The sequence below is a fragment of the Theropithecus gelada genome, chromosome 14, assembly GCF_003255815.1.
Source record: "Theropithecus gelada isolate Dixy chromosome 14, Tgel_1.0, whole genome shotgun sequence".
Lineage (NCBI taxonomy): Eukaryota > Metazoa > Chordata > Mammalia > Primates > Cercopithecidae > Theropithecus > Theropithecus gelada.
The window spans coordinates 68,728,211-68,755,193 of NC_037682.1; the positions used below are offsets into that span (position 1 = coordinate 68,728,211).

The following is a 26,983-nucleotide window of genomic DNA, read 5'->3' on the forward strand; positions in this document are numbered from 1 at the left end:
GCTGAAATCACCCTGCAAATACTTGTTATTAATAAGATGTTTCTACTCAGGTCAGTTGGTGGCAAAAATAGGACTGGAATCCCGTGTGCTGCCCTGACCTCCAGTCGGGGGCTCTGTGCCTGGTGTAGTGCTAAGACACAGGGAGATGATGAGCGAGGGAGAAACAGTAGGGTCTGCATGATTGGCAAGGGCTGATAGGCCAAAGGGAGGGAGAGAGACCAACAGAGGACAGACAAGCCGGGGAGGGGATGAGTCCGCAGGCCTGTGTGGGGACGGTGGGGAAGGCAAGAGAGAATTGCCAGGCCTCTGGGAGACCAACAGGCTAACAGGAAGACACAAGGGTCCCCAGTACTTGCCCTCCCTCCCTGGGTCCCCCCCACCAGGACTCCCTCAGATGAGCACCTGACAATGAAGACACCATCTGTGGCTCCCATGCATGTGGCACCAAGGCCTGTCACCTCAGCCTACCCACGAGACTCCACGTCCCGAGAATTGCTCCCCTTCTTTCAGACCTATCCTTCCCTGGGCACCTGTACCCAGCCACGCTGAACCACTTTTCGCTCCACAACCTCCAGTGTGGTCTTTGTTCACGCTTCTCCTTCTGCCTAGAAGGGCCCTCACTTCTTCACTAAGCCCACACTCCCAGCCCTCTGTGCCCAGCAGGACTCTCTCAGCCAGGCCCTCCCTCAGGACACTTTGCCTGATGGCTCTGGCCAGCACCGCGACCCTCTCTGCTCCGAATGTTCTGCACAGATTTCTAGTGGGCACCCAAAACTCTTCAGGACCTAAGGTATATCTGTGTCAGTGTGCCCACCCCAACTGTAGGCTCCTGGAGCCCAGCGCAAGATTCAACATGTGTCAGAGGTTCAGCAGGTAAACATTTGTTGGATGGATGGATGGATGGATGGATAGAGAGTAAAGACAGTAGGACACATGGATGGAAGGATAGGATGGGTGAGAGGGAATACATAGTGATGTGTGCCGTGTAGAGAAGTAAACAGAGCTCTTGACTGGGAATCTAGCTTTCCTGCTCATTAGCTCTATGACCTTGGACAAGTCACTCTCTCTCTGCACCTCAGTCTCCCACCTGCAAAATGAGAAACATGTTGAGGTTAAATGCCTGATATCCGATCCCCAAGGCCCTTCAGCTCCCATGTTGATTTCATGGTGCCTGGAGCATCACATCTTGTCAGAACATGCAAGTCAGGTTAGCTCCTGGATGCAGGGATGGGGCAGAGGTTTCAGGCTCAGAGGAAACCTGGAAGCAAAGCTGGGGAAGGGCAGTGCCTCTAGTGTAGACCTGGCCTTCTGGAACTAGACCAGCTCTGGCAGCTGCTCAGGAGACAATTTGTTCCTGGCCTCCTTGCACCACCACCAAACTAGGAAATTTGGAGGGAAGGCTTGGCAGATTTGACCTAACAGCCTACTGCCTCTTTATAGGTTACAGTCTCCTGCCCAGAAAGTGGACCAGAGATCCACACGTGGCTCCAACTGAGGGAGCCTCCCTCTCTACTGTGTCCCCTCCCCCAACCAAGGGCCAAAGCCACCTTCCATTTTTTTCTCTTTGTGCCTTCCAAGACTCCCACATCTCACACTGTGCTCTCCTGGGCTCTACACGCTAGCTTCTGCCTCAGTGTCCCTGTCCAGTTTCTTTTGTTGTTGTTCAGTTTTTTTTTATTGTGGTAACATGTAACATAAAATTTGCTGTCTTAGCTATTTTAAGGGTACAGTTCAGTGGTATTAAATACATTCATAATGTTATGCAACCACCAACACCATCCAGCTCCAAAATTATTTTCATCTTGTAAAACTGAAACACTTTACCCATTAAGTGTATGTCTATTAGATCTAGTTGGTTTATTCCTTACTTATCTTTTGTCCGGTCATTCTATCCATTATTGAGAGTGGGGTATTGAAATCTCCAACTATTATTATAGAACTGTTTATTTCTCCCTTCAATTCCGTCAGTTTTTTGCTTATATTTTGATGGTCTGTTACTAGGCACATAAATGCTGATAATACCTTCTTGCGATATTGAAACATCTGTTTTTTTCCTGAGACAGGGTCTCATTCTGTCACCCAGGCTGGAGTGCAGTGGTGCAATCTTGGTTCACTGTAACCTCCATTTCTGGGGCTCGAGCGATCTTCCGGCCTCAGCCTCTGGAGTAGCTGGGATTACAGGCATGAGCAACCATGCCGGCTTATTTTTGCATTTTTTGTAGAGACAGGATTTTGCCATGTTGCCCAGGCTGGTCTTGAACTCCTGAACTCAAAGCAATCCACCTGTCTCGTCCTCCCAAAGTGTTGGGATTACAGGCATGAGCCACTGCACCCAGTTGAACCTCTTATATAATATCCTTCTTTGTCTTTTATAAACTTTGTGTAAAGACTATTTTGTCTGATATTAATATAGCCAACCCTGCTCTCTTTTGGTTACTATTTAGTTGAAATACATTTTTCCATCCTTTCACTTTCAATCTATTTGTGTTTTCACAAATATCTAAAGGGAGTCTCTTGTAGAGAGCAGACAGTTGAATCATGCATTTTTATCCATTCTGCCAATCTCTGTCTTGATTGGAAAGTTTAGTTCATTTACAATTAAAGTAATTACTGATAAGGAGGGATTTGCTTCTATTATTTGCTATTTGTCTTCTACATGCCTTACAGAGGATTTTTATTTGTTGGTTGTTTGTTTGTTTTGTTTTTTGTTTTTTGAGATGGAGTTTTGCTCTTGTTGCCCAGGCTGGTGTGCAATGGCGCAATCTTGGCTCACTGCTTCCTCCACCTCCTGGGTTTATGCGATTCTCCTGCCTCAGCCTCCCTAGTAGCTGGGATTATAGGTGCCCACCACCATGCCTGGCTAATTTCTGTATTTTTAGTAGAGAGGGGGTTTCACCATGTTGGCCAGGCTGGTTTCAAACTCCTGGTCTTAGGTGATCTACCTGCTTGGCCTCCTGAAGTGCTGGGATTACAAGCATGAGCCACTGTGCCTGGTCAATAGAGGTTTTGTACATTTCCTACAACACTGTCCTCTTCTGTGTTTAGTTTTTTTTTTTTTTGTAATAAGACATTTCAATTCTTTTCTCATTTCCTTCTGTGTATATTCTATAGCTTTTTTCTTATTGTTAACATGGGGATTATATTTAATATCCTAAAGTTATAACACTCTAATTTAAATCTATACCAACTTAACTTCAATAACATACACAAACTCTGTTTATTTTGTTTTATTTTATTTTTTAGAGACAGGATCTCACTATGTTGACCAGGCTGGTATTTAAATCCTGGCTTCAAGTGATCCTCCCATCTCGGCCTCCCAAAGTGCTGGGATTAGAGGCATGAGCTACCGTGCCCAGCCCATAAATTCTGTTTCTTTAACATATTCCATCCCCAGGCCTTTTGGTGGTGGTTTTCACAGAATTATATCTTTATTCATTGTGTGCCCAAAACCACAAACTAATAATTATTTTAAATAATTAGCCTCTTAAATTATGTAGAAAACAAAAACTGGAGTTACAAACCATTGTTACAATACTAGCTTTGTAATTGCCCACATATTTATCTTTATTGAGACCTTCATTTCTTCAAATGTCTTTGAGTCCCTGTCTAGTGTCCTTTATTTCACCTGCAGGACTCCCTTGCGTATTTATTGCAGAGCAGGTCTAGCGGTAAACTCTTTCAGCTTTTATTTATCTGGGAATGTCTTAATTTCTTCCTCACTTTTAAAGGATGGTTTTGCCAAATATAGGATTCTTGATTGACAGTTTTTTTCTTTTTCTTTTAACACTTTAACTATATCATCCCACTGCCTTCTGACCTTCAAAGTTTCTGATGAGAAATCTACTGACAGTCTTATTGAGGATCCCTTGTATATGATAAGTAACTTCTCTCTTGCTGCTTTCAAGATTCTGTGTCTTTGGCTTTTGACAGTTTGATTATAATGAGTCTCAGTGTGGGTCTGAGTTTATCTGACTTGGAGTTTGCTGAGTTTCTTGGATGTTTACGTGTTTCATCTAATTTCAGATGTTTTCAGCCATTATTTCTTCAAATATTCTCTCTGCTCCTTTCTCCTAAGACTCTCACAATACATATGTTGGTCCATTTGACTATATCCCATAGGTCACTTAGGTTCTGTTCATGTTTCTTCAATCTTTTTTCTTTATGTTCCTTAAACTCAACCATTTTTATTGTCCTATCTTCAAATTTATGGATTTTTTTTTTTTTTTTTTGCCTCCTCAAATCTGTCTGAATCCCTACAGCAAATTTTTCATTTCAGTTATTGTACTTTATGGCTCCAGAATTTCTTTTTGGCTTCTTTTTAGGTTTTTTCTCTTTTTTGATCCTTCTATTTTGTTCACATGTCATTTTCTTGACTTTATCTACATCTTCCTTTAGTTCTTTCAGTATCTTTAAAAGAGTTGTTTTAAAGTCTTTGTGTAGTGGATCTGCCGTCAGGTCTTTTTCAGGGACAGTTTCTGTTTGTTTTCCTTTTAAAGAGCCATACTTTTCTGTTTCTTTGTATGCTTTGTGTTGAAAACTGAACATTTAACTGATGATGTGGTAGCTCTGGGAATCCAATTATCTTCTCTCCCTAGGGTTTGCTGGTTTTTGTTATTATTTTTCTGTAGATGTTGTAGGCTGTCTCTGTGCCCAGGATCAGCCTGAGGTATAAACTGTTACTGTTTTTCTGTTGATGTTGTGGACTGTCTCTGTGCCAAACATTAGCTTGCAATGTAAATTTAAGGTCTTCTGGAGTCTTTTCTGAGCCTGAACCTTTCCCTGAACATACATGGTCACTTTCTAACTTTTCCTGTATATACAGTTGCTTTTAAATGTTCTAGTTTTTAATGTCTAGCTCTCAAAGGGGAAAAAGAGAAAAATAAAGGAAAAGGAAGGGCACTAGCCCTTTAAATCCTTTGGAAGTCACTTCAGCTGGAGGAGGAGAGTCTTGAGACAACAGAGGAGGTGCAACAACAATGGCCATCTGCTTTTGTGTCTGTATTTCTTTGATTAGAAGCAATAATCAGTGATCAGAGCTCAGATACCCAGTATTCACTACAGGGTCCTTTTTGTCCACCCTGGCTCTCACAGGCTTTGTGCAGGTTGCTGCAGGCACACACACACACAGCCTCCTGGCCTGACATGGGGCTGTGGTCAGAGTAGCTGCTTTCATGTTAACAGCTGAAATTGACGAAATTAAGTACAATTTACTGTCCCAGACTTCCCCTGGAAGTTTCATGCCTTCAATAGACTCCAGTGTTACAAAACAGTTACATCAGACAGATCTGCCAGTGCAATTGTTGTCTAGGTGGGAAGATGGATTCCTGATGCTTCCTACTCCGCCATCTACCCAGAATCCTCTTCTCTGTCCATTTTTACAAACGCTTTTTCCTATGTTGTAAAGTGAATTAACAAGTTGTAAGAGTAGTAGCCAACATTCATCAGATACTTACTAATGTATTAGTGTGTTACTACATTCGAGGCAGTGTTATACACATGCTATACAGATAATTCATTTAATCCTTACAATAACGTTTGAGGTAGGGACTATTGTTTTCCTCATTTTACAGATAGTGAGGCAGGGTGGGGTGGTTAAGAACTTGCCCACTTTGAAGCTAGGGTTCAAACCTGAGATTTGGCTCCAGAGTCTGCACCTTGCTATAATGAATGAATGGGTGAACGAATGAACAATCTTGTTCATTACAGAGGTATCCTCGGTATACTATGGCATCACAGAGGAAGGGTTCCTAATAGTAGAATTAGGGGTTGGGGAGGTCAGGGGAGGCCTCCTGGAAGAAGTGATACCTGAGCTGAATTTTGAATAATAAGTAAGAGATGGGGCAAGGCAAGCGGCACTTCTGTAGGCACAAAGAGAAGTAAAGACCCAGAGGTGGCAAGGAACTGCCAGAAGCTGCAGGAAATCCCAACAGCTGGGGATGTTGGAGCATCAAGTTGAGGCAGGAGATAGGGCTGAAGAGACAGCTGTACTGAGGCCCAGACCAAGTGTTTCTAGGCTCAAAGGAAGAGAAACTGCGGAAAATGGAAACATCTTTGTGCAGGAGGTGGCAGGGCTTGGAGGACAGCGAAAACTGCAGCTGGTAGATTGAACTGAGAAAAGCATTCCAGGCAGGGGAAAAAGCATGGAGGTGGAAGAGTGGGAGAGAAATATTTAGGGAAGCATTTGATTTGGCAGGATGGGAGAAGCATTTGTCATGCATTGACTGCTGAGACACCAGCAAAGCCCAGACACAGAATTCCGCCTGGCAGAGGAATGGCTGGAGTTCTGTCTGTGAGCCAGTTTTCAGTTCCAGCTGTGCAATCCTGGTTAAGTCACTTCTGACTCTCAGTTTCCACATCTGTAAAATGGAGGGAATAATCAACTATCTAAGAAGCCTGCTCGGAGGTTTAACAAGAACATGCGTGGAAGGTCTTCCAACTCCAAGGTATTCGGTCATGTCCCACAGCCCTCGTACTGACATCAGAATCACCAGAGGAACGTTTAGAAAACATAACCTGCCACACACCACATCTACAGAGTCAGGGTTGGGGGCGGGCGTGGAGACACATCCTTTTTCTTCCGGCTCTTGTTGTCTGCTATTTCCACACATGGTTCTGATGCTCTATTAACTTAAGACCTGCCAGCTTCTGACAGCTGAAAAGAAGAAAATGCAGCAAGAAAAATAGAGATCCTGGAGGCTCACGGAGATACATAGGATCTGAAGAGTTTTCTGGTCAGGGCTTGACAGCTATACTGAAGGACAAATGAAAGGCCTGTCTCAAAACATGGAAAATGAGCAAAGCAGCTGAAGGGACGAATAGTGTCTTCTGACCTCTACTCGAGAGCTCTTTGAGAAAGATCTTCAACAGATCACCCGCAGCTGCAGTATGGCTGTTCAGGTAAGTCAGTTAAAATCACACCACGGCCAGACACGGTGGCTCACACCTGTAATCCCAGTACTTTGGGAGGCCAAGGCGGGAGGACTGCTTGAGCCCAAGAGTTCGAGATCAGCCTGGGCAAGATAAGACCCCCGTCTCTACAAATAATTTACAAGTTAGCGAGGCACGGTGGTGGTGTGCCTGTAGTTCCGGCTACTCAGGAGACTGAGGCAGGAGGATCCCTTGAGCCCAGGAATTCAAGGAAGCAGTGAGCTATGTATGATTGCACCACTGTGCTCCAGCCTGGGTGATAGAGTAAGACCTCATCTCTAAATAAATAAATAAAAGCACACTGCATCCTATGGCTTATAACACATTTGTATCTGTATTGATTCCTTTGATCACCCCGATATCCCTGGGAGGTAGGACTTCTTATTTATCCCTATTTTACAGGTAATGAAACTGTGGCTTAGAGGAGGAAATGACTTACCCAAAGTCCACAGCTAGCCAGGGATAGTGTGACGGTTTGCACCTGAAATCCTTAGATTCCCAGGCCTTTCTGCTACGCCACCTCTGCTCTTTGTGGAGATTGTAAGGCAACAGAAAGAGCACTGGAGCCCTAACTGTTGTTCCAGCTCTGCAGAGAACATGCTACGTAACCCCAGACAGATCTCCTGCCCTTTCTGGGCCACACCACTATCCATCTAGTGTGGTTGTTTGGATTAAATCATGATCTTAAACGTATCCAGCACAGTCTCAGACATGTCACAGTGGCCAAGATGATCACAAGAAGGGGAAGAGAACAGTGAAAATGATGGTGCTTACATACAAAGGGCATGGCAATATCACAGACGGAGAGGCCAAGTTCACCAGAGAGAGAGCTCCCCGGGGGGCGAGGACACTGAACAGACTTGAATGGAGAAAGTCCACCTCCCTTCCCTTCTTTCCAGGTGACTAGGGGTCTAGAGCTTGAGACGTGTGCGAGGGGGTGGCCAGAACTGATGCTGGAGAGTGAAAGTGAGGTGGGGGCATATCACACAGGGCTTGAATGCTACGCCAAGCAGTTTGGCTTTTGCTATTGAAAGGTTTTTTTTTTTTTTTTTTTTGAGACGGAGTCTCGCGCTGTCGCCCAGGCTGGAGTGCAGTGGCCGGATCTCAGCTCACTGCAAGCTCCGCCTCCCGGGTTCACGCCATTCTCCGGCCTCAGCCTCCCGAGTAGCTGGGACTACAGGCGCTGCCACCTCGCCCGGCTATTTTTTGTATTTCTTAGTAGAGACGGGGTTTCACCGTGTTAGCCAGGATGGTCTCGATCTCCTGACCTCGTGATCCGCCCATCTCGGCCTCCCAAAGTGCTGGGATTACAGGCTTGAGCCACCGCGCCCGGCCTATTGAAAGGTTTTAAGCAGGCAAGTGTCATGATCCATTTTGCAGATCTGCAGTTTAGAAAGGGCACTCTTGCTGGAATGTGGACAGTAGAAAGGAGAGGAGACTCTAGAGGCACAGAGATTCTCAACTGGAGGCACAGTTATGAGGGGAGGTGGGTAAAGTTCATGGAGATCCATCAGCTGAAGCCCCTCAAGGCCACCTCTCCCTAAGGGGAGATCAAAGGAAATGATGAATGTGGAAGTGCTCAGAAACTGCTGCCAGCTACCAGCCAAAGTGTGAAGGGTTGTTGATCACTTTTGTGTTAAACGTGAGGTCTGGAGCCTCCAGCCCGGCTGGCTAGACCCTGCACACACAATGCAGTGGGAGTTAGCTTCCCTGGTTTCTGGGCAGTTGGGTCTTTTCATCTCCAGTTCTCAGATGCTGAACTTGAGACTCACTAAACAATTCCACATGGAGTAGAGGATGGAAATCGTCAGTCCAGGGCAAGGGGACGGGGGTGCCATTCCTTCCAAAGAATGTCCCTATGGGAGGGGAGGAAGCAGCAGGAATATAAGCCAGACAGGCCAGGGAGTACGGAGGCCATTCCCAGGCACGCTCCCCTCCCAAGCCTGCTGGGCTTTCCAACCTCTACCCCAGTTCCTGACGGAAGACATTTAGCAACCACACAAAGGAGCTTCCTGTGAGCCAGACTAATGCTTTACCTAAATTACCTTGTTTATTCCTCAGAATAGTCTCTTCTACAGTTGCAGAAACTGAGTCTCAGAGAGGTTAGGTAACTTGCCTAAAGTTACCCAGAACTGGTAAGTGGCAGGGCTGGAAACTGAATCCTGACCAAGCTTGGCCTTCACCCGATGCTCCCATCCAGGTCTCTCTCCCATCTAGGCAGGGAGCCTTTAGAGAGGGGAGGAATGGGAAGGTGAGAAGTGGGAGGGGCCTGACTCCTCTCTCTGGGTCCCAGGGGTTGTGGAGTTGAATCCCTGCAGCCCTTTTAAGCCCAACAGTGAGGAAGACACTGGACACCAAAGGGCCCATGGTGCCATCCCAAAGACTCATGAGGAGTGTGAGCTGGATGATCACAGAAGGCCTCCTAGTTCTGAAAGCTGGGATTCTAATCAGGTGAGGACGATGAATGGAAAGGAGAGAGGGGAGCTCTCCCTGCTTCCACACATATGAGACCAGGCTCCCAGCCTTTTCTCTGCACGTCCCTAACTGGCAGGGTCCACAGGTCTCAAACCAAGTGCATCCCCAAGACCACACAATGGCTCTGAGTGCATGGAGGACCTGTAAGACCAGTTTGTTTTCTGGGCAGCAGATGATTTTGCTGGCCTGAGGCCTAGGGTAGTGGCCTCTACTCCTACCTCACCATCTCTCTAGTGTCTTCCTTCTTCCCAAAGTAGACCGGCATGCGTGCACACACCCAGGCCCAAGCAACTCCTTTTTTTTTTTTTTTTTTAAATTTTAAATTTACTTAATAAGAAAAAGTAATAAGGAAAGAAGCAGCAAACAGACTGGGTGTGTAACGAGTCTGGGCCACTGCAGGGGGGACGTTGCCCAATTTCTGCACCCCGAGGCCCTCCAAAGTCTGGGAGAAGCTCCTGGGAGGTCCAGGGCCCAAGACCAAAGCCTCTATCAACTCCCCCACCTGTGAACTGCCCCTCTCCCGAGGTAGGCATTGTCTGGGTGTGTACACTGGGAGCCACCCACACACCCAACTCTCCCCTCCTAGGGAATGCGTCCACCAGGTCATTTCTCCTGCAAACTCTCATTTTAAAGTGTCTTGGATGCTTTCCTGCCCCCCGCCCTTGCCTTTTTTTTTTTTTTTTTAGCATAAAGAAGGGTGAGAGCCCAAGAGCTGCAGCAGGGGGAATAGATTGAAACTGCTGCCTACTCATACGCCAGTTTCCCTTCTTAGATCTCTAACCAGAAGCCAATGGTTTCCTCCATAAAAGAAAAACTCAATCTGTTGACTTTCTCTCTCCTCTCCTGCCAGCTTTCCTGCCCGAGCCGGGCTCTCTCTTCTCTGTGGGTTCGTCTTTCAGCCAGTCTTTCTCTTGCTTCAGATTCTTGGTTTCTGGCTCCCTGTCGTCCCTGAACCTCTTTCACTCTTTAAAAAAAAACGGGGAGGGCGGTGAACAAGCAAAGAGGAAGCCCTCACCCACCCACCCCATCTCTTCCTTACTAGCAACTAATTCCCTCTCTCTATACACACACACACACACACACACACACACACACACACACAGAGGCACGTACTCCGGCGACCTCCAGATGTTCCCGACAGTGAGGCCATCTGCTTAGATTGCTGGGGCGCGCAGGGGGAGGGGGCAGGGATCCGGGATGCAGGAAGCTGTGAGCGAAGCCTACTGGAGGGGGCAGGAGCTGCGCACTTTTGAGACGCTCCCTAGAGTGGAACCCGGGCTCGGCTCGGGCTCCGCGGGCGGGGCGCGCGCCGGGAGAGGCTGGCACTTTGGCGACACTCCCTGAGCCGCCCCGCGGCTGGCCCGAGCAGCCACCCGGCGCCCGGCAGGGGGGAGCCCGGCTGCGGGCGGGGACCGGGGGGCGGGCCGCGCCGCCGGGAGAAAAGCGCCGGCCGGAGGGCCCGCGGCCGGGCCGCCGGGGTGAGCGTGCCGAGGCGGCTGCGGCGCAGGCTTCCAGGTGGGTGCGGGTCCCCGGACGGGGCGAGAGTTCGCGCTGCGGGTGAAGATCCCGAGTCCCCGACCTCAGCCTCGCGGCCCCTTCGGCGGGCGGGTAGGGGACGCCGGTCGCAGGGGCGGGGCTGGGTCCCGCCAAGGCCCCTCAACTTTAGCCGGACGCCTGGGGCTGGGCGGGAGTGGGGAACGCTAACCCAGGGGAAAGGGCTTGCGGGAGACAAAGGCTCCGCCCGGGGGCCGTGTGGGTCTTTGTGCGGACACGTGCATCTCATGTTTGTGGGTCTTTGTGGATTTGCAGTCGGGGACGCGCCGCTGCTGGTGCCTTTGTGTATCCGTGGCTTTGCGCGGCTGCTTTGCGCCGGTGTCCACGTTTGCGGGCCTGCGCTTGGCTGTGGGCGTCGGTGGGCGCATCGCGTGTGTCCGCATACGTGGTAGGTGCCTGCCGACGTGTCTGGGCTGGGTGTCCACAGAGGGTGTGCGCGCCGAGAGCCCAACTCCGCCCCACCTCCCCGCTCCCCCGCTGTCCACTCGGGCCCACGACTTGGCTCCAAACTTTTCTCCCGGTTCCTCGGCAACAGCCCCAGTCCTCCCCACCGCAGCCCGGCCGGGGGCGCCGGCAGCCCTCCCCCTCTCCTTCCTGAGGTCCCAGGACAGCAAGGGGCTGCGATGGGATTGGTGGTCAGGGGGATCCGCAGCGCCTGGGGACTGGCCGGGCAGGGGCTGGGAGGAGCGTGCGGATTCCCCTGCAGACCCCGGCTGGGAGGAGGAGGCGAGAGGTGGGTCCCGGGCTCCGGTCCTGGGCTGGGGAGAGGAAGGGACAGGGCGCTGGCGTTGCTCTCCCCGCGCTTCTTGGAAAGAGTGTGACCCAGAGAGTTGTGTCTGTTTGGTGGGGAGACAGGCTCCGCTTTGAGACCCGCTCTCCGTTTGCAGCCCGCCCCCGGGGGAGGGGGACCAACCCTCCGACCTGATAGGGAGCGAGCGACTGCCAGTTCAGATCATGCCCGAGGCGCCGCCTCGCAGGACCTGGAGCTGGGCTGGGGGCCGTGGGAGCCTCACACACACGGGTTTCAACTGGGACGGCCACTGGCCCACTGTGCGGCGCTGGCAAGTTGCTCAGCTTCGCGGAGTCGCGGTCACTCTGGCACGGACGGGGCGAGAACTCCCTCGAGGCTCAGGGCGTGCGGTGGGAATAACTCGCGCTGCTGGAGCCGGGCGGAGAGCAGCGCCAGCCCACATTTGGCCTGGCGAGGAGGTGACTCAAGACCTTCGATCCTTCTTTCGTCGTTGTGCGCCCTGCCCTCCGGATAAGTCTAGACTTGCAGCGCCTGGGACTGACCGGAGAGGGAGGGCTCAGAGTGGCAGGAGCCTGCTGGGCTTTTGAGCCTAAGTCGCAAAGATAACCCTGAACACCCTCCTCCCCACCGCTCACTCCAGTCTTTAACCTAGAGCTTTGTCGAATGCTGCAGACATGATGGAAGGGCACAGCCGCTAACCTGGGAAAGAGACAACTGTGGGCATTTTCCTTTCCCTCTCCGGCCTCAGTTTCCCTTCTGTAAGGGGAGGTATTGAGAGCCTCTTCTGTTCTGGCTGACTGCTTCAGATCCCAGAACCTAGAAACACTTTGATGTTTAACCTACACCTCCATTCTGACTTGACCTATTCCCAGGCACTACTTTGCTCCCCAGGAAGGCTGCAATGCTACAGCCACCGGGCTTCCACCTACCCTTCCTCCAACACCAGGAAAGGCAAAAGCTGATAAATGAGAAGGGACCTTTTCTCCTTTCTGACCTTTTCTCCTCTTACTTTTTAAATGACAGTTTGTGGGTGGTAGAGTCCAGATCAATTTCCTTCTTAATCATAACTCCTGGGTCAACACAGGGGATGCACTTAAGAGTTCATGCTTCCTTTTTCAGAGCAAGGCTGGCCTGGGCACTGAGGACACTTCATAAAGAGGGTTGGGTCCTCCCTGAAAGCCCCCTGGCCCAAGCAAGTCCTAAGAGGGGTTCTGTGGGAATAGCCCAGGGGAGGGGCCTCATGGGAGGTTCCTCCTGCTGTGGGTTTTGAAGTCAGTGGGTACACAGAGGGGAGGCAGGAAGTATCTCCCACAAAAGGATCAACATGTGCAGGACCTGTGCATGAAAACAGCACAAGTGGTACGCATGGTGGATCGGCAGACGCAAGGTCTTGAGGGTGGTGAATTGGAATTGAACTTGAGGCTGGGAAGGCAGGGACCAAATCACCAAGGCCTTGAATGCCAGGCCGAGAAGTGGGATTTGACCCTGTAGGCAATGGAGAGCTCCTGGAGGATTTAAACAGATACAGCAGGGTGGGGTTGGTAATTCTGTGAAACCGGTCTCTGGCTTGTGGGTGGTGCTGGAGATCAGGAGACCAATCTGGAGGCCGAGTGATCCAGCCTCTTAGAGTCAAAGGACCCGGATTTTACTCCCACCCCATTGCTTCCTACCTCTGTGGCCTGGGACAAGTAACTTATTTAAAATGTGAGGATATTAATTCTTGCTCCACTGATCTGGTATATTAAATAAGATGATGAATTACATGTGCAAATAAATGAAAAGTGGTTTGTAGTATGTATTACATTGTGTAGACAGAAATTCATTGGATTGCACTGACAATAGAAGGCAGAGACAGTTTTGATTCTGGTCCTAAACCTGATTTCACCAGTGGGCAGAGCCCTAAGCATCCTGCAGGGTTGCACCAATTGTTATGTTCACCACAAAGCAGAAGGGAGCTTTCTGTCCATCTACACCGATTCGTAGATGGCCACAGAAGTGGGCCAGTACCTTGACAGGGGCAGCCCAAGGGCCATGGGAGCTCACAGCATGGGTGGCCTTTCCTGGGTGAGGGGCAGGTTAGACTGGGAAAGCCTCACAGAGGAGGTGGCTTCTTGAATCAAATGTATGAGAATCTGCTGGTAGACAAAGAAGGGTATCTTTGTCTTCATCAGAGGGAACAACATGTGCAAAAAGGCAGGTGGCTCTAGAAGAGTCACAGGCCTCTAGACTAGAAAACTGTCTCTGTGGGATGGGTTTGAAAGAGGGAGCTGTGGTAGGGTCCCGGTCTTCTGTTGGGAAGTGCATTCTGGTGCCCAGCATGGCTGGCAGTTGAAGTCAGGGGCCAGGAGTGAGGCTGTTGCAGCAGGTCTCCTGAGCCTGACCTGGACAGTGGGAGGTGACTGTCCAGCTTAGGGATGTGGGAGAGGGAAGACAGTGATTCCACCTACCCAGGGAGAGCTGCGGATTTGATGCTGAGCCCTCATTCTGTCACAGGCAACACAGCAGCTTTTGCCTGCTTTGGCCTCTGAGACCTTTCCAGTTCGCCCTTCCCAGTCTCCTGGGAGTGCCTTGTCAGCACCTCGTAGCCACACCGGGATCCTGGATGGTATGTGGAGAGAAGATCCAAGGCCTCTGGGATGAATTGTGGATTCTTCTCCATCTTCAGCCCCTGCCCTTGCCTCAGGATTTGCTGGTGTCACAGCACCTTTTTCTTCCCTGGTCCCTGAAATCACTCACTGGGGACAGGAACCAACATTCAGTGAATACCAATGTGTGCCAGGCCAGGTCTGAGTCTTCACTTTGCCTCATGTAATCATCACAGTGACCCATTGGGACCAGCATGGGGAATATCACCATGTTATGGATGAGGACTCAGAGGGGTGAGGGCACGAACAAGCCTCAGAGCAGTGAACGCCCTGTAGGGTTGGAACCCAGACTGCCTGGCTACAGAACCCTTGCCCTCTGCCCCATAGCGCCTCCTCATGTGTCCATGTACGCTGCCTCAAGTTGATGGGAACTTGAAAATCTTCAGGAAGAAGACATATTGGAAGGAAAACATCCTATTGGGAGCCTTGCCCATCTCCCTGTAGATTATCCTCCTTGGGTAAATTGTTAGGCTTACAGGTCCCTGGGATCATGTCATGGAGGAGACCAGGTACTGGATGTCAGAATATCTGGGTCCTGGTCCAGCCCCATCCTCTCTGGCTGTGTGACTCTGGACAGATCACAGAATCTCTCTGGGCTTCTTTACGCAGCTGTAAAGTAGATACGATGCCATCTAACCTGCTGATTCTGCAGGGTGACTGAACAGATCGTAGTTGAGGAAGCATGGGAGAGGTTGAGAGGTGTCCTTTGGTGAGGTAGCGGTATTCTAGATGCTTGGTGCATCTTCACATGGTGTCTGCTCTGTACCAGGCTCAGTGCTCAGCTTCAAGGACATAAAAAGGAACCTAATGCCATCCCTGCCCACAGTAGGATAGACAGGTAAACATGTAAGTACAGTTCAGCATGACCAGGTCTAAGCTGTCTTGCACATGTGCTCATTTGGAAGCTGAGGCAGAGTGGATTTGGAGCTAAGACATCTGGGGTTAAGTCCTGGGTCCTCTCCTTCTCAGCTGAATAACATCCATTTCCATGTCTGCAAAATAGGGACAGTATCCCCAGGGTCAAGGCTGTGGTGAGGCAGAAGTGAGATGCTGATGGAGAGCACACGGTGGGCTGCTGTGTTTGTCCAGATGTGCTGCATTAGCGGGTCTGTTGCAAGAGCTGGCCCTGGGGGCTCCAGGAGTCTGGCCTTGAAATTCTTTCTGCCTTGCATTTCCAGAGCTGACAAAGTGGTTGGAGGGCAGGACGTTTCTGAAAACCGTCCACCTGGGGATTTCTTTGGCATCAGCTTGAGTGAGCTCATGACTGAGGGGAGCAGGGTGGGAGGCAGCTCTGCATTGAGGAACAGCCAGTCAAGACAAAGGCCGGTCTCAGGAGGGTGCTGGGGCTCTGTGCCAGTGCGGCCCTGTGCCAACAGTGCCCTGTGGAAGTTGTCGAGGGCAGTGGGAGGAACTGGAAAACTTTACAGACCAGAGGTGCTGTAGTGCAGCACCAGGGTCAGGCAGCTGGGGCCAGGTGGGTTCAAGCTGGAACCCAACACCCAGAGAGCTGTCCTTATCAGCAGACACCAGGGAAGTGACTGGAGAATGTCATCACAGGCAGTCTCGGACCTGCTGCGCTCCTGGGCTGCACTGGGAACTTGGTTGGGGAGAAACATGAAGGATCACATGGTGACTGCCTTTAGAAGGCTTAGCAAATCACCGTCATTGTCTACCACACACTGAGTACTTGTGTAGCAGATAGTGAGTGGAATGCCTGCCATTCTGTCATTTAATTCTTTCAACAATCCTGTGCTCTGAGCCCTGTTGAGGACCCTCGGAGTGGGTCCCAAGACTTACCCAAGGCTGGTAGGTACAGAGCTAGGTTCACACCTTGTCTGGGTCTTGCAGTTGACCGGTTCATCCTGCTCTTCCTCCACGCGCCCTCTAGGCCTGGCTCTGTTCCCAGGTGGGGGAAGGAACACACAGTTAAAGTAGGCATGGCACTGCCCCATGCTGCTCACACATCAAGCAGGAAAACAGCAGGTAACTCACGGCAGAGAATTTACTGAAGGAGGCCTGTGGGTAGCCTGTGGGGTGAGAGGCCAGGAGGGAGGGGTGGGGGGGCCTGAGTGGACAGAACAGGCTTTGTTCTGCTGGGAGCAGGCCAGGGGCAGGCGGGATGGATGCATGCAGTTCTGGCAGTCACATGAGGCATCAGGTCCTAGGTCCTGGGCCCTGCTCTGCCATTCCTTGCTGTCACTGCCCCTCTCCAGGCCCCAGTCACCCATGATCCCCAAGGGGCCGTCCAGCTCCCAAGCCCTGGAATTCTCCAAGTTCGGAGATGTGTTAGCAGAGGGTGAGAGTTGTTCAGAGTCCATCAAGGTGAAGGCTGGTCCCACTCTGGCTGTCAAGGAGGGTTCAAATCCACATGGGCGGCTGGGGACAGGTGGGAGGGGAGAAGAAGGTGGTGACAACTTGCAGGTGCCTTGTGCACGGGAGACTTGATTTCTGTAAGTAAAAAGCAGAACCCAAGAGGTTTCTGATAAGGAGAGTGATGTGGCCAAAGCTGTTTTAGAGATGTCTCATAGCAGTGTGTGCGGTGTCACCTGGGGAGACCTGCCTGGAGCCTGTTGGGGCCGTACCATTTACTCTTTGTCCTAGCAGACCATCAGCAAACTTAGAGTCACTGTGGACCTGGCCCTGTGGGCCCAACAATGCATGATTCATGGCCCCTGCGCTGGAAGGCCTTACAGTATATCCCCCAAACCACAGATGGATGTGGTTTCTAAGCCCTTGTCCTCCTGTTCTTGTGTTATGTAATCTGGTCATATCAGTGGATATCTTTTATCTGCAGGTCATGGTTTGGAAAAAATGTTGAATCTTGACCGAAAGATCCCTTTCCTTCTCAGCCTTCTTTGGTGGCTACCAGTCTTCATTTCTCTTTCTCCTGGGGGTAGAGTACGGGTCCCAGAGGGAGGCAATGTGAATACTGTTACACAGATAAGAAAACCAAGGCTCAAAGAAATAAAGAAAACGGAAGGTCACACAGATAGTGGCAGACCTAGGACTAGAGCCCTAGTCTCCTGGGTCCAAAGCTGGTGTTAGTGATCTTGTTATAAGTTGGTCTTCTATTCTCATTGCTGGTCTGTAAGCCCCATCAGGACAGGGACCCTAGTATCTGTCTCGTCACTACCACCCTCCGCCCCCCACTCCCCACTCCCTCCTGGCCTAGCCCAGTGCTTTGTATATACTTAGTAGAAATGTAGGATGTGCTTTTGTTAAACTTTAAAATCCCAAAACCCTGGAGTTGGATTATCTAAACTGAACCTCTTAATGTGAAGCTGGAAACTGAGGCACAGAAAGGGGAAGAGACTTGTTCAGTGATGAGATGAGGACAGTCCATGGCAGAACAGGCACTGAGACCTAGGGCTCCTGACAGTCCTGCAGGACTTATCTTGTCACCAGGTACAGTTGCCCTGTCACCTCCCTGTGAGTGCCCCAGAGTGTGGGGAGGGATGTAGTTGGTGACTGTGTCTCAGTCTACCATTGGCTGCACATCTGTCAGTGTCCTGGCACTATGCTGGGTGTTTCACACAAGCAGTCTCTAGCCCTTGCAGCAACTCCTTGAGGAAGGGATTGTTAACTCCATTTTAACTCCCCATGACTTCTGATATGGTTTGGCTGTGCCCCCACCCAAATCTGAACTTGAATTGTATCTCCCAGAATTCCCATGTGTTATGGGAGGGACCCAGTGGGAGGTAATTGAATGCAGGAAGCTTTTGCTTCCTCCTCATTCTCTCTTGCCACTGCCATGTAAGAAGTGCCTTTTGCCCTCTGCCATGATTGTGAGACCTTCCCCAGCCACGTGGAACTGTTAAGTTCAATTAAACCTCTTTGTTTTGTATGCTGCCCAGTCTCGGGTATGTCTTTATCAGCAGCATGAAAAAGGACTAATACAGTAAATTGGTACCAGTAGAGTGGGGCGTCGCTGAAAAGATACCCAAAATATGGAAGCAACTTTGGACCTGGGTAACAGGCAGAGGTTAGAACAGTTTGGAGGGTTCAGAAGAGGACAGGAAAATGTGGGAAAGCTGGGAACTTCCTAGAGACTTGTCGAATGGCTTTGCCCAAAATCCTGATGACAGTGTGGACAATAAAGTCCAGGCTGAGGTGGTCTCAGATGGAAATGAGGAACTTGTTGGGAACTGGAGCAAAACTGACTCTTGTTATGTTTTAGCAAAGAGACAGCAGCAATTTGCTCCTGCCCTAGAGATTTGTGGAACTTTGAACTTGAGAGCGATGATTTAGGGTATCTGGCAGAAGAAATTTCTAAGCAGCAAAGCATTCAAGAGGTGACCTGGGTGCTGTTAAAGGCATTCTGTTTCATAAGGGAAGCACAGCATAAAAGTTTGGAAAATTTGTAGCTTGACAATGCATTAGAAAAGAAAATCCCATTTTCTGAGGAGACATTTAAGCCAGCTGCAGAAATTTGCATAAGTAACTTGGAGCTGAATGTTAATTCCCAAGACAATGGGGAAAATGTCACCAGGGCATGTCAGAGTTCTTCAAGGCAGCCCTTCTCATCACAGGCCTGGAGGCGTAGGAGGAAAAAAAGGGTTTCTTGGGCCAGGCCCAGGATCTCCATGCTGTGTGCAGCCTAGGGACTTGGTGTCCTGTGTCCCAGATGCTCCAGCCATGACTAAAAGGGGCCAAGGCACAGCTCAGCCATGGCTTCAGAGGGTGCAAGCCCCAAGATTTGGCAGGTCCCAGAACCATCATTCACTGGCCTTGGGCAGGTGACCCAATCTCTTTGAGCATCCACAGAAGGGGATAATTGTTCATTTTACAAAACCCAAACCAAAGCTCAACAGCACTTGGCAGCTTCCACATGGTGTGGAGCCTGTGGGTGCACAGAAGTCAAGAATTGAGGTTTGGGAACCTCTGCCTAGATTTCAGAAGATGTATGGAAACACCTGGATGCCCAGGCAAAAGTTTGCTGCAGTGGCGGGACCCTCATGGAGAACCTCTGCAAGGACGGTGCAGAAAGGAAATGTGGGGTCGGAGTAGAGTCCCTACTGGGGCACCGCCTAGTGGAGCTATGAGAAGAGGGGCACCATCCTCTAGACCGCAGAATGGCAGATCCACCAACAGCTTGCACTGTGCACCTGGAAAAGCTGCAGGCACTCAATGCCAGTCCGTGAAAGCAGCCAGAAAGGTACCCTGCAAAGCCACGGGGGTGGAGCTGCCCAAGACCATGGGAACCCACCTCTTGCATCAGCGTGACTCAGATATGCGAGATATGGAGTCAAAGGAGATCATTTTGGAACTTTAAGATTTGACTGCCCTGCTGGATTTTGAACTTGCCTGGGTCCTGTAGCCCCTTTGTTTTGGCTAATTTCTTCCATGTGGAACAGCTATATTTACCCAATGCCTGTACCCCCATTGTATCTAGGAAGTAACTAACTTGCTTTTGATTTTACAGGCTCATAGGTGGAAGAGACTTGTCTCAGATGAGACGTTGGACTGTGGACTTTTGGGTTAATACTGAAATGAGTTAAGACTTTGGGGGACTGTTGGGAAGGCATGATTGGTTTTGAAATGTGAGAACATGAGATTTGGGAGGGACCAGGGGCGGAATGATACGGTTTAGCTGTGCCCGCACCCAAATCTCAACTTGAATTGTATCTCCCAGAATTCCCATGTGTTGTGGGAGGGACCCAGTGGGAGGTAATTGAATCATGGGGGCCAGTCTTTCCCAAGCTATTCTCATGATAGTGAATAAGTCTCATGAGATCTGACGGGTTTATCAGGGGTTTCAGCTGCTTCCTCCTCATTCTTTCTTGCCACTGCCATGTAAGAAGTGCCTTTCGCCCTCCACCATGATTGTTAGACCTTCCCCAGCCACGTGGAATTGTAAGTCCAATTAAACCTCTTTCTTTTGTAAATTGCCCAGTCTTGGGTATGTCTTTATCAGCAGCATGAAAACGGACCAATACAACTTCCCAGAGTTGCACAGTGTAGCAAGTCACTCCTGCTAAAGATGGTCAGCCACCTTCCTTTTCCCATCCTCAGTTCCTCTGCTCTAAAATGGGGATGAGACTGCTGGCTCACAGAGTGACTGTGCAGACTGAATGAAAGCATGTGTGTCCAGCACTAGCAGAGAGTGAGGACTGGCCCCGACTGTCACTGTCGGCACTTCCCACTGCCAATGCCCAGCCCTGGGCATAGGCCCAGCACAGAGCAGGAACCCCGGGAGAGGTGTCCACTGTGCAGGGCTGAGCAAGGAACCTAGTCCAGTGCCCTGGGAGCATCTGCGAACAGTTACCTAGGTACTCCTGCCTCTTTACATCAGGTGCCTCTTTATATCAGCTGTTACTAACATTGCCTCAGTTCTGTATCTTCTGGCTGCTGGGTTATGACCGCCCTTTGCATGTGCACAGCCCTTCACAGTTGGCAGTAAGGGTTAATCAACTTAGGTGAAGAGGGCAGGGCAGAAATTGCCACCCTTTAGTGCAGAGGACAAGGCTGAGACTTTAAGAGGGTCAGCGAGAGGTCCCCTCTGGTGGGAGTGGGTTTGGGCAGTGTTTTGAGTTGCTGGTTATGTAAGTGGGAGCTCATACGAGGCCATTTGGCATTTCACGGACCCCTTGCATAATCACCTCTGGGAATCAAAGGGTAATCTTGGGGCCTTTGTGGTGTTTGTTTAAACCCCAGGAAGGGTGGGTATGAATGAGCAGATCAGCCTAGCAGGGGAGGTGGGGCCTTTGGTGGTAATGAGCCCTGCGGTGAGGAGCTCACCCAGGGGAACAAAGGGGGCCTGAAGCAACTTAATATTTTCCTATTGGTTCCAGACATTGGAACACTCTGTCCTGCCTTGGTTGGGACCATGCCCAGGATGCACCTGGGCTGGATTTAATCCTGAAATTGGCCTCTACAAAAGAAAGAGGTGGGAGAAGAGGGGCCTACATGGGGATGGGGGCAGGGGAGAAGAGTCCCACTTTTCCCTGCCCCTGGGCAAAGCCAGAGTGCAGATCAAGTGGCTAGCTCTTTAAAGTTTCATGCAGGGCTGGTAATACAATCCTGCTACTCCCTCCCCACCCACCTTCCAGTCTGGAAGGGGGGCAGGTCCCTGGCCCATCTCCTCCCCCTCTCTCACCTCCTTCCTGAAGGCCAGAGGGAGGGATGGGCAGGAGGGCAGGGGGCCCAGAGCAGGGCCACCCAGATGAAGAACGCTGCTAGAAGGAAGCTTAGTGCCTTCTGTCTCCCAGGCTGCAGGCCGCTGTGCAGGGCAGGGGTGACCACACACTATCCAACTGGTCTAGTTAGAGGCTCCCACCGCCCAGCCCTCTGCTTCTCATGCTAGCACCACTGAGCACCAGCATCCCAGGAGCTACAGTGGGCGTGAACACAGGCTTTGAATCGAACAGCAGTGGGTGGTGTGACCATTAGATGTGACAACACATATGTAGTGCCCGGCATCTGTGGCAGCCACCACTGTAATTGGACAGAGGGAACTGAGATCTGAGGAGGGAAACTGGCTCATGCCATAGTATGTGTCAGTGGGAAAAGCCCCTCCTGCACCCTGCCTCTCCACCAGCTACTCTGCCAGTCTAACTGGAGGCAATGCATATGAATATAGGAATTGGAGTACAGCAGGCCTGGGTCCCATTCCTGCCCTGCATTTTACTAGTTTGGGGTAAAGCCCTATTCCTCTCTCAGCCTCTGTTTCTTCATCTGTATAATGGGGGAAGCAGCCTAATTGCCTGCCCAAGGTTAAAGGAGGCACGAAAGAGGTGTAGTAGCTTAATCTGCTGGGGGAAGGGGCAGGGTAAGGGGGAAAGGTGCTCGGGACAGGTGTCCCCAAAACCCATCTGGGAGTGTAGACACCTACGTTGGACACCAGGATGCCCAGTGAGAAGGGAAGATCCTGCCTCTGGATGACAGGCTAGGGGGACAGGGCAGGTGGAGTAGGGGTGCGGTGGGGTAGTCACTGCAGGCCCCATTGCAGGGAGGGAGCCCTGGTCTTGAAGTCTGGAGTGTGGGTCTCAGGCCTGGCTCAGCCCCGGCCAGACCACAGCAGTGGGCGGTGCTTTGTCTGTCAGTGTCCCCTCTAGTGCCACTCCACTCTGTTGTGTGGCTGTCCAAAAGTGTCTTAACCTAAGGCCCAGTTCCCTTTGAGTAAAACAGAATTTTCTGCCTTGCGAGGGGGTCGTGAGGGTCAGATGTGACTGTGCTGTGGGGCAGCCAGAATAGCACCTGACATGTAACACTTGCTCAGCAAAGAATGGGGCACCCTGGGCACACCCTACCCTCAGCCCAGTGGATGAGCCCCTCACCCGGGGGTCGGGGTCTAGACCAACCCAGGGACTCTGGACCATCAGAGCTGGAGAGGCCAACCCGAGAAGCCGTCTAGTCTGGTGGGTTTCAAACTGGGTTTCCTAACACCCTAGGCAGGGATGGTGGGCAGAAGTGGAGGGCTTCAGGTCCCCCTCACTTCACCAGACCAGGCCTGCCTTCATCTGCTGCTCTTGTTTAAGAAAGGAGTCTGCTTCTTCTAGTTGAAAATTCACCACCTAGCCTCACGCCCCTTTACCATACAGATGGAGAGGCAGAGGCCAGAGAGGAACTGGGTCTAGGAACTCTGGGGAGTGTTCCAGGAAGCATTTCAGGAGGTTGGGGCCTGTGACACCTTCCAACGGTGTCTAGACTGGGCTCATGTTCTGTGCGGTGGGTTTAGACCATCTGGTGCATTCAGTCCTCACCCATGGCTCTCTTTCTAGCCCCCACCATGCCGTGGCCCCTGCTGCTGCTGCTGGCCGTGAGTGGGGCCCAGACAACCCGGCCATGCTTTCCCGGGTGCCAGTGCGAGGTGGAGACCTTCGGCCTTTTCGACAGCTTCAGCCTGACTCGGGTGGATTGCAGTGGCTTGGGCCCCCACATCATGCCAGTGCCCATCCCTCTGGACACAGCCCACTTGGACCTGTCCTCCAACCAGCTAGAGATGGTGAACGAGTCGGTGTTGGCGGGGCCGGGCTACACGACGCTGGCTGGCCTGGATCTCAGCCACAACCTGCTCACCAGCATCTCACCAACTGCCTTCTCCCGCCTTCGTTACCTGGAGTCGCTTGACCTCAGCCACAATGGCCTGACAGCCCTGCCAGCTGAAAGCTTCACCAGCTCACCCCTGAGTGACGTGAACCTTAGCCACAACCAGCTCCGGGAGGTCTCAGTGTCCGCGTTCACGACCCACAGTCAGGGCCGGGCACTACACGTGGACCTCTCCCACAACCTCATTCACCGCCTCGTGCCCCACCCCGCGAGGGCCGGCCTGCCTGCGCCCGCCATTCAGAGCCTGAACCTGGCCTGGAACCGGCTCCATGCCGTGCCCAACCTCCAAGACTTGCCCCTGCGCTACCTGAGCCTGGATGGGAACCCTCTAGCTGTCATTGGTCCGGGTGCCTTCGCAGGGCTGGCAGGCCTTACACACCTGTCTCTGGCCAGCCTGCAGAGGCTCCCTGAGCTGGCGCCCTATGGCTTCCGCGAGCTACCGGGACTGCAGGTCCTGGACCTGTCGGGCAACCCCAAGCTCAACTGGGCAGGAGCTGAGGTGTTCTCAGGCCTGAACTCCCTGCAGGAGCTGGACCTTTCGGGCACCAACCTGGTGCCCCTGCCTGAGGCGCTGCTTTTCCACCTCCCGGCACTGCAGAGTGTCAGCGTGGGCCAGGATGTGTGGTGCCGGCGCCTGGTGCGGGAGGGTGCCTACCCCCGGAGGCCTGGCTCCAGCCCCAAGGTGGCCCTGCACTGCGTAGACACCCGGGAATCTGCTGCCAGGGGCCCCAATATCTTGTGACGAATGGTGTGGCCCAGGGCCACATAGCAGACTGCTGTCCTGGGCTGCCTCTGGTCCCGAGTGACTTATGTTCCATGTGCCAACACCAGTGGGGAGCCCGCAGGCCTATGTTGCAACGTCACTGCAGGAGTTGTGGGCCTAGAAGAGGCTTTGGACCTGGGAGTCACACCTAGCAGCAAAGTCTCGCCCCTTTGTCTACATTGCTCCCCCAAACCATGAGCAGAGGGACTTCGATGCCAAACCAGACTCTGGTCCCCTCCTGCTTCCCTTCCCCACTTATCCCCCAAGTGCCTTCCCTCATGGCTGGGCCGGCCTGACCCGAGACGGGCAGAGGGTGGGTGGGACCCCCTGCTGCAAGGCAGAGTTCAGGTCCACTGGGCTGAGTGTCCCCTTGGGCCCGTGGCCCAGTCACTCAGGGGCATAAGTTTATTTTCTAACGTAGCCCTTTCTTTGCCATGAGGCCGTGAGACCCACTTCCTCCTTTTCTATTTCCCTAGAACCTTAATGGTAGAAGGAATTGCAAAGAATCAAGTCCACCCTTCTCATGTGACAGATGGGGAAACTGAGGCCTTGAGAAGGAAAAAGGCTAATCTGAGTTCCTACGGGGCAGTGGCACGACTGGAGCATAGCCTCCTGCCTCCCAGCCGGGCCCATTGCACTTTCTTGTCTCCTCTAATAAGCCCCGCCCTCCCCGCCTGGGCTCCCCTTGCTGCCCTTGCCCATTCCCCATTAGCACAAGAGTAGCAGCAGCAGGACAGGCAAGAGCCTCACAAGTGGGACTCTGGGCCTGGTGACCAGCTGTGTGGCATGGGCTAAGTCACTCTGCCCTTCGGAGCCTCTGGAAGCTTAGGGCACATTGGTTCCAGCCTAGCCAGTTTCTCACCCTGGGTTGGGGTCCCCCAGCATCCAGACTGGAAACCTACCCATTTTCCCCTGAGCATCCTCTAGATACTGCCCCAAGGAGTTGCTGCAGTTCTGGAGCCTCATCTGGCCGGGAGCTCCAAGGGGCCTCCTGGATTCAGTCCCCACTGGCCCTGAGTGCGACAGCCCTTCTCACCCTCCCAGGAATGCCGTGAAAGGAGGCAAGATCTCCCCCACCCATGTCTATGCTCGACCCCCAGGGTAGCATCTCAGCTTCCAAACCCTGGGCTGTTTCCTTAGTCTTCATTTTATAAATGTTGTTGCCTTTTTAATGGACTGTCACTTTCAACCCGCCTCCCCCACCCCTGCTGGCCGGGGATGGAGACATGTCATTTGTAAAAGCAGGAAAAGGTTGCATTTGTTCACTTTTGTGATATTGTCCTGGGCCTGTGTTGCGGTGTTGGGGGAAGCTGGGCATCAGTGGCCACGTGGGCATCAGGGGCTGGCCCCACAGAGACCCCACAGGGCAGTGAGCTCTGTCTTCCCCCACCTGCCTAGCCCATCATCTATCTGACTGGTCCTTGATTTAATAAACACCATAAAAAGTTCTTTGTTTCACTCAGCCAGTGTCCACTGGCAATCCCTGGGCTGGGCTCTGGGGCCACCAAGATGAATCAGGTTAGGCCCTGCCCTGGGCAGCTTGTTCTCCCTGAAAAGCCTGATAATCTCAGGATTAAGGGAGTAAGGTGACGTGAGGGAGGGAGTTCCTGCACCTTGCTCACCTCTCATCTCCCCCGGCCCTCCCCGCTGTTCCTGTCACCCCAACTCCAGCCATAGCCATGAGCATGCCAGGCAGGCCCTTGCACACCTGTTCTCTTGCTCAGGTGTTACTGTGGGACCTTGCCCTTGTCCTCACCCCTGTCTCTCAACCTCCTTCCCATCCAGTAGACCTAGTGCCTGCCGGTCCTCAGAAGCTTCCCGAGCCCCTCCCACCTCCCTCCTCTGAACTGCAACAGTATTTTGTTCTTTCTTGGCGCTTCAGCTGGTATGGTACCCCAGCTCCTGTTTGCACACTTCCACTGACAGAGATCAGGCTTGCAGCGCATCTGGGTGGCTCTGCTGTCACCAAGTTCTTCCTTCTAACTGGCCAGTCTACAGGGAATGTCTACCATCATCACCAATGGCAGGTTTTTCCTGATACCTACTCTGTGCCCAGAACATTCAGGCCATATGCACTGGTAGGGAGCTTGCCCATCTTGTAATCAGGCCTCCCCAGGGAGAAGTATCAACCTGAGGCCCTGGGTCCGAGGCTGGCACTCAGCCGTCAAGGTAGGAAAGGGCTGAGGCGTGGCGCGGGGCGGTGTGGGGGAGAGGGAGGTCAGGGTGAGACTCTGGGCCCCCACAGTCCTCCTGTTTGTTCTTCACCTCCCCCACATTTCCTGGGACAAGAGAGGCTTCAGATGGAGGTAGGGATCACGGTACTTTCACCCACTGGGTCAGGGTCTTCCCAAGTCCCTGCTTGTGGAAGGAGTCCTTGAGGGAGGGCCATGGAACAAAAAGGCCTTAAACACAGGGCCAGAGCGTGCGGAGGCAGCGAAGGGAAGGAGGGGGCTTCTGCGGCAATCAGTTCTGGAGCAGGTCACCTCCGGCCGAGCTGCAGCTTCCTCTCTGCAAAATGGGGCAGGGTGAAGGCCCAGTGAGAGCATGGGCGTGGATGCCATCACGCTGGGCGGGCTCGTCCTTCCCGGTGGGGAACCTGCCCTGCACCCTGCAACCGTGGCCTCCTGCCAGCCATAAGGAGAGTGGAAGCCCCGGCGGGCCTAGCCGACCCGGGAGTCCCCGCGCCCCTCCTTCCCCTTGCGGAGACTCCCGGCCCGCAGCGCCACCTCGTGCTCACGCATGGCCAGACACCCCAGGTCCCCCCGGGGCCAAGAGCCAGGCCCAGGGCGGCTGCAGAACAAAGTGGGCTGAGCTGTTTGC

General features: G+C 52.1%; 1 protein-coding gene across 4 annotated transcripts; it reads left to right on the forward strand.

Moving 5' to 3' along the window:
• The first annotated feature begins 9,745 nt into the window (after window positions 1-9,745).
• TSKU (tsukushi, small leucine rich proteoglycan) lies at window positions 9,746-25,611 on the forward strand. Of its 4 annotated transcripts, none has more exons than XM_025357049.1 (2): window positions 9,746-9,927; window positions 23,073-25,611. In XM_025357049.1, exon 2 carries the CDS (start codon window positions 23,081-23,083, stop codon window positions 24,140-24,142), a length of 1,062 nt encoding a protein of 353 aa, XP_025212834.1. In that variant the 5' UTR covers window positions 9,746-9,927; window positions 23,073-23,080; the 3' UTR covers window positions 24,143-25,611. The 4 variants fall into 4 exon arrangements, with proteins under 4 accessions (XP_025212834.1, XP_025212833.1, XP_025212836.1 ...); XM_025357048.1 differs by lacking the exon at window positions 9,746-9,927 and adding an exon at window positions 10,760-10,917; XM_025357051.1 differs by lacking the exon at window positions 9,746-9,927 and adding an exon at window positions 11,667-11,689.
• The last annotated feature ends 1,372 nt before the right edge of the window (window positions 25,612-26,983 follow it).

Bases quoted from the DNA above. Each gene is read 5' to 3' on its own strand.
- TSKU (XM_025357047.1), top strand. From the start codon at position 20,172: ATGATTGTTAGACCTTCCCCAGCCACGTGGAATT. The intron at 20,206-23,072 runs GTAAGTCCAATT...CTCTCTTTCTAG, and splicing joins TTCCCCAGCCACGTGGAATT to CCCCCACCATGCCGTGGCCC.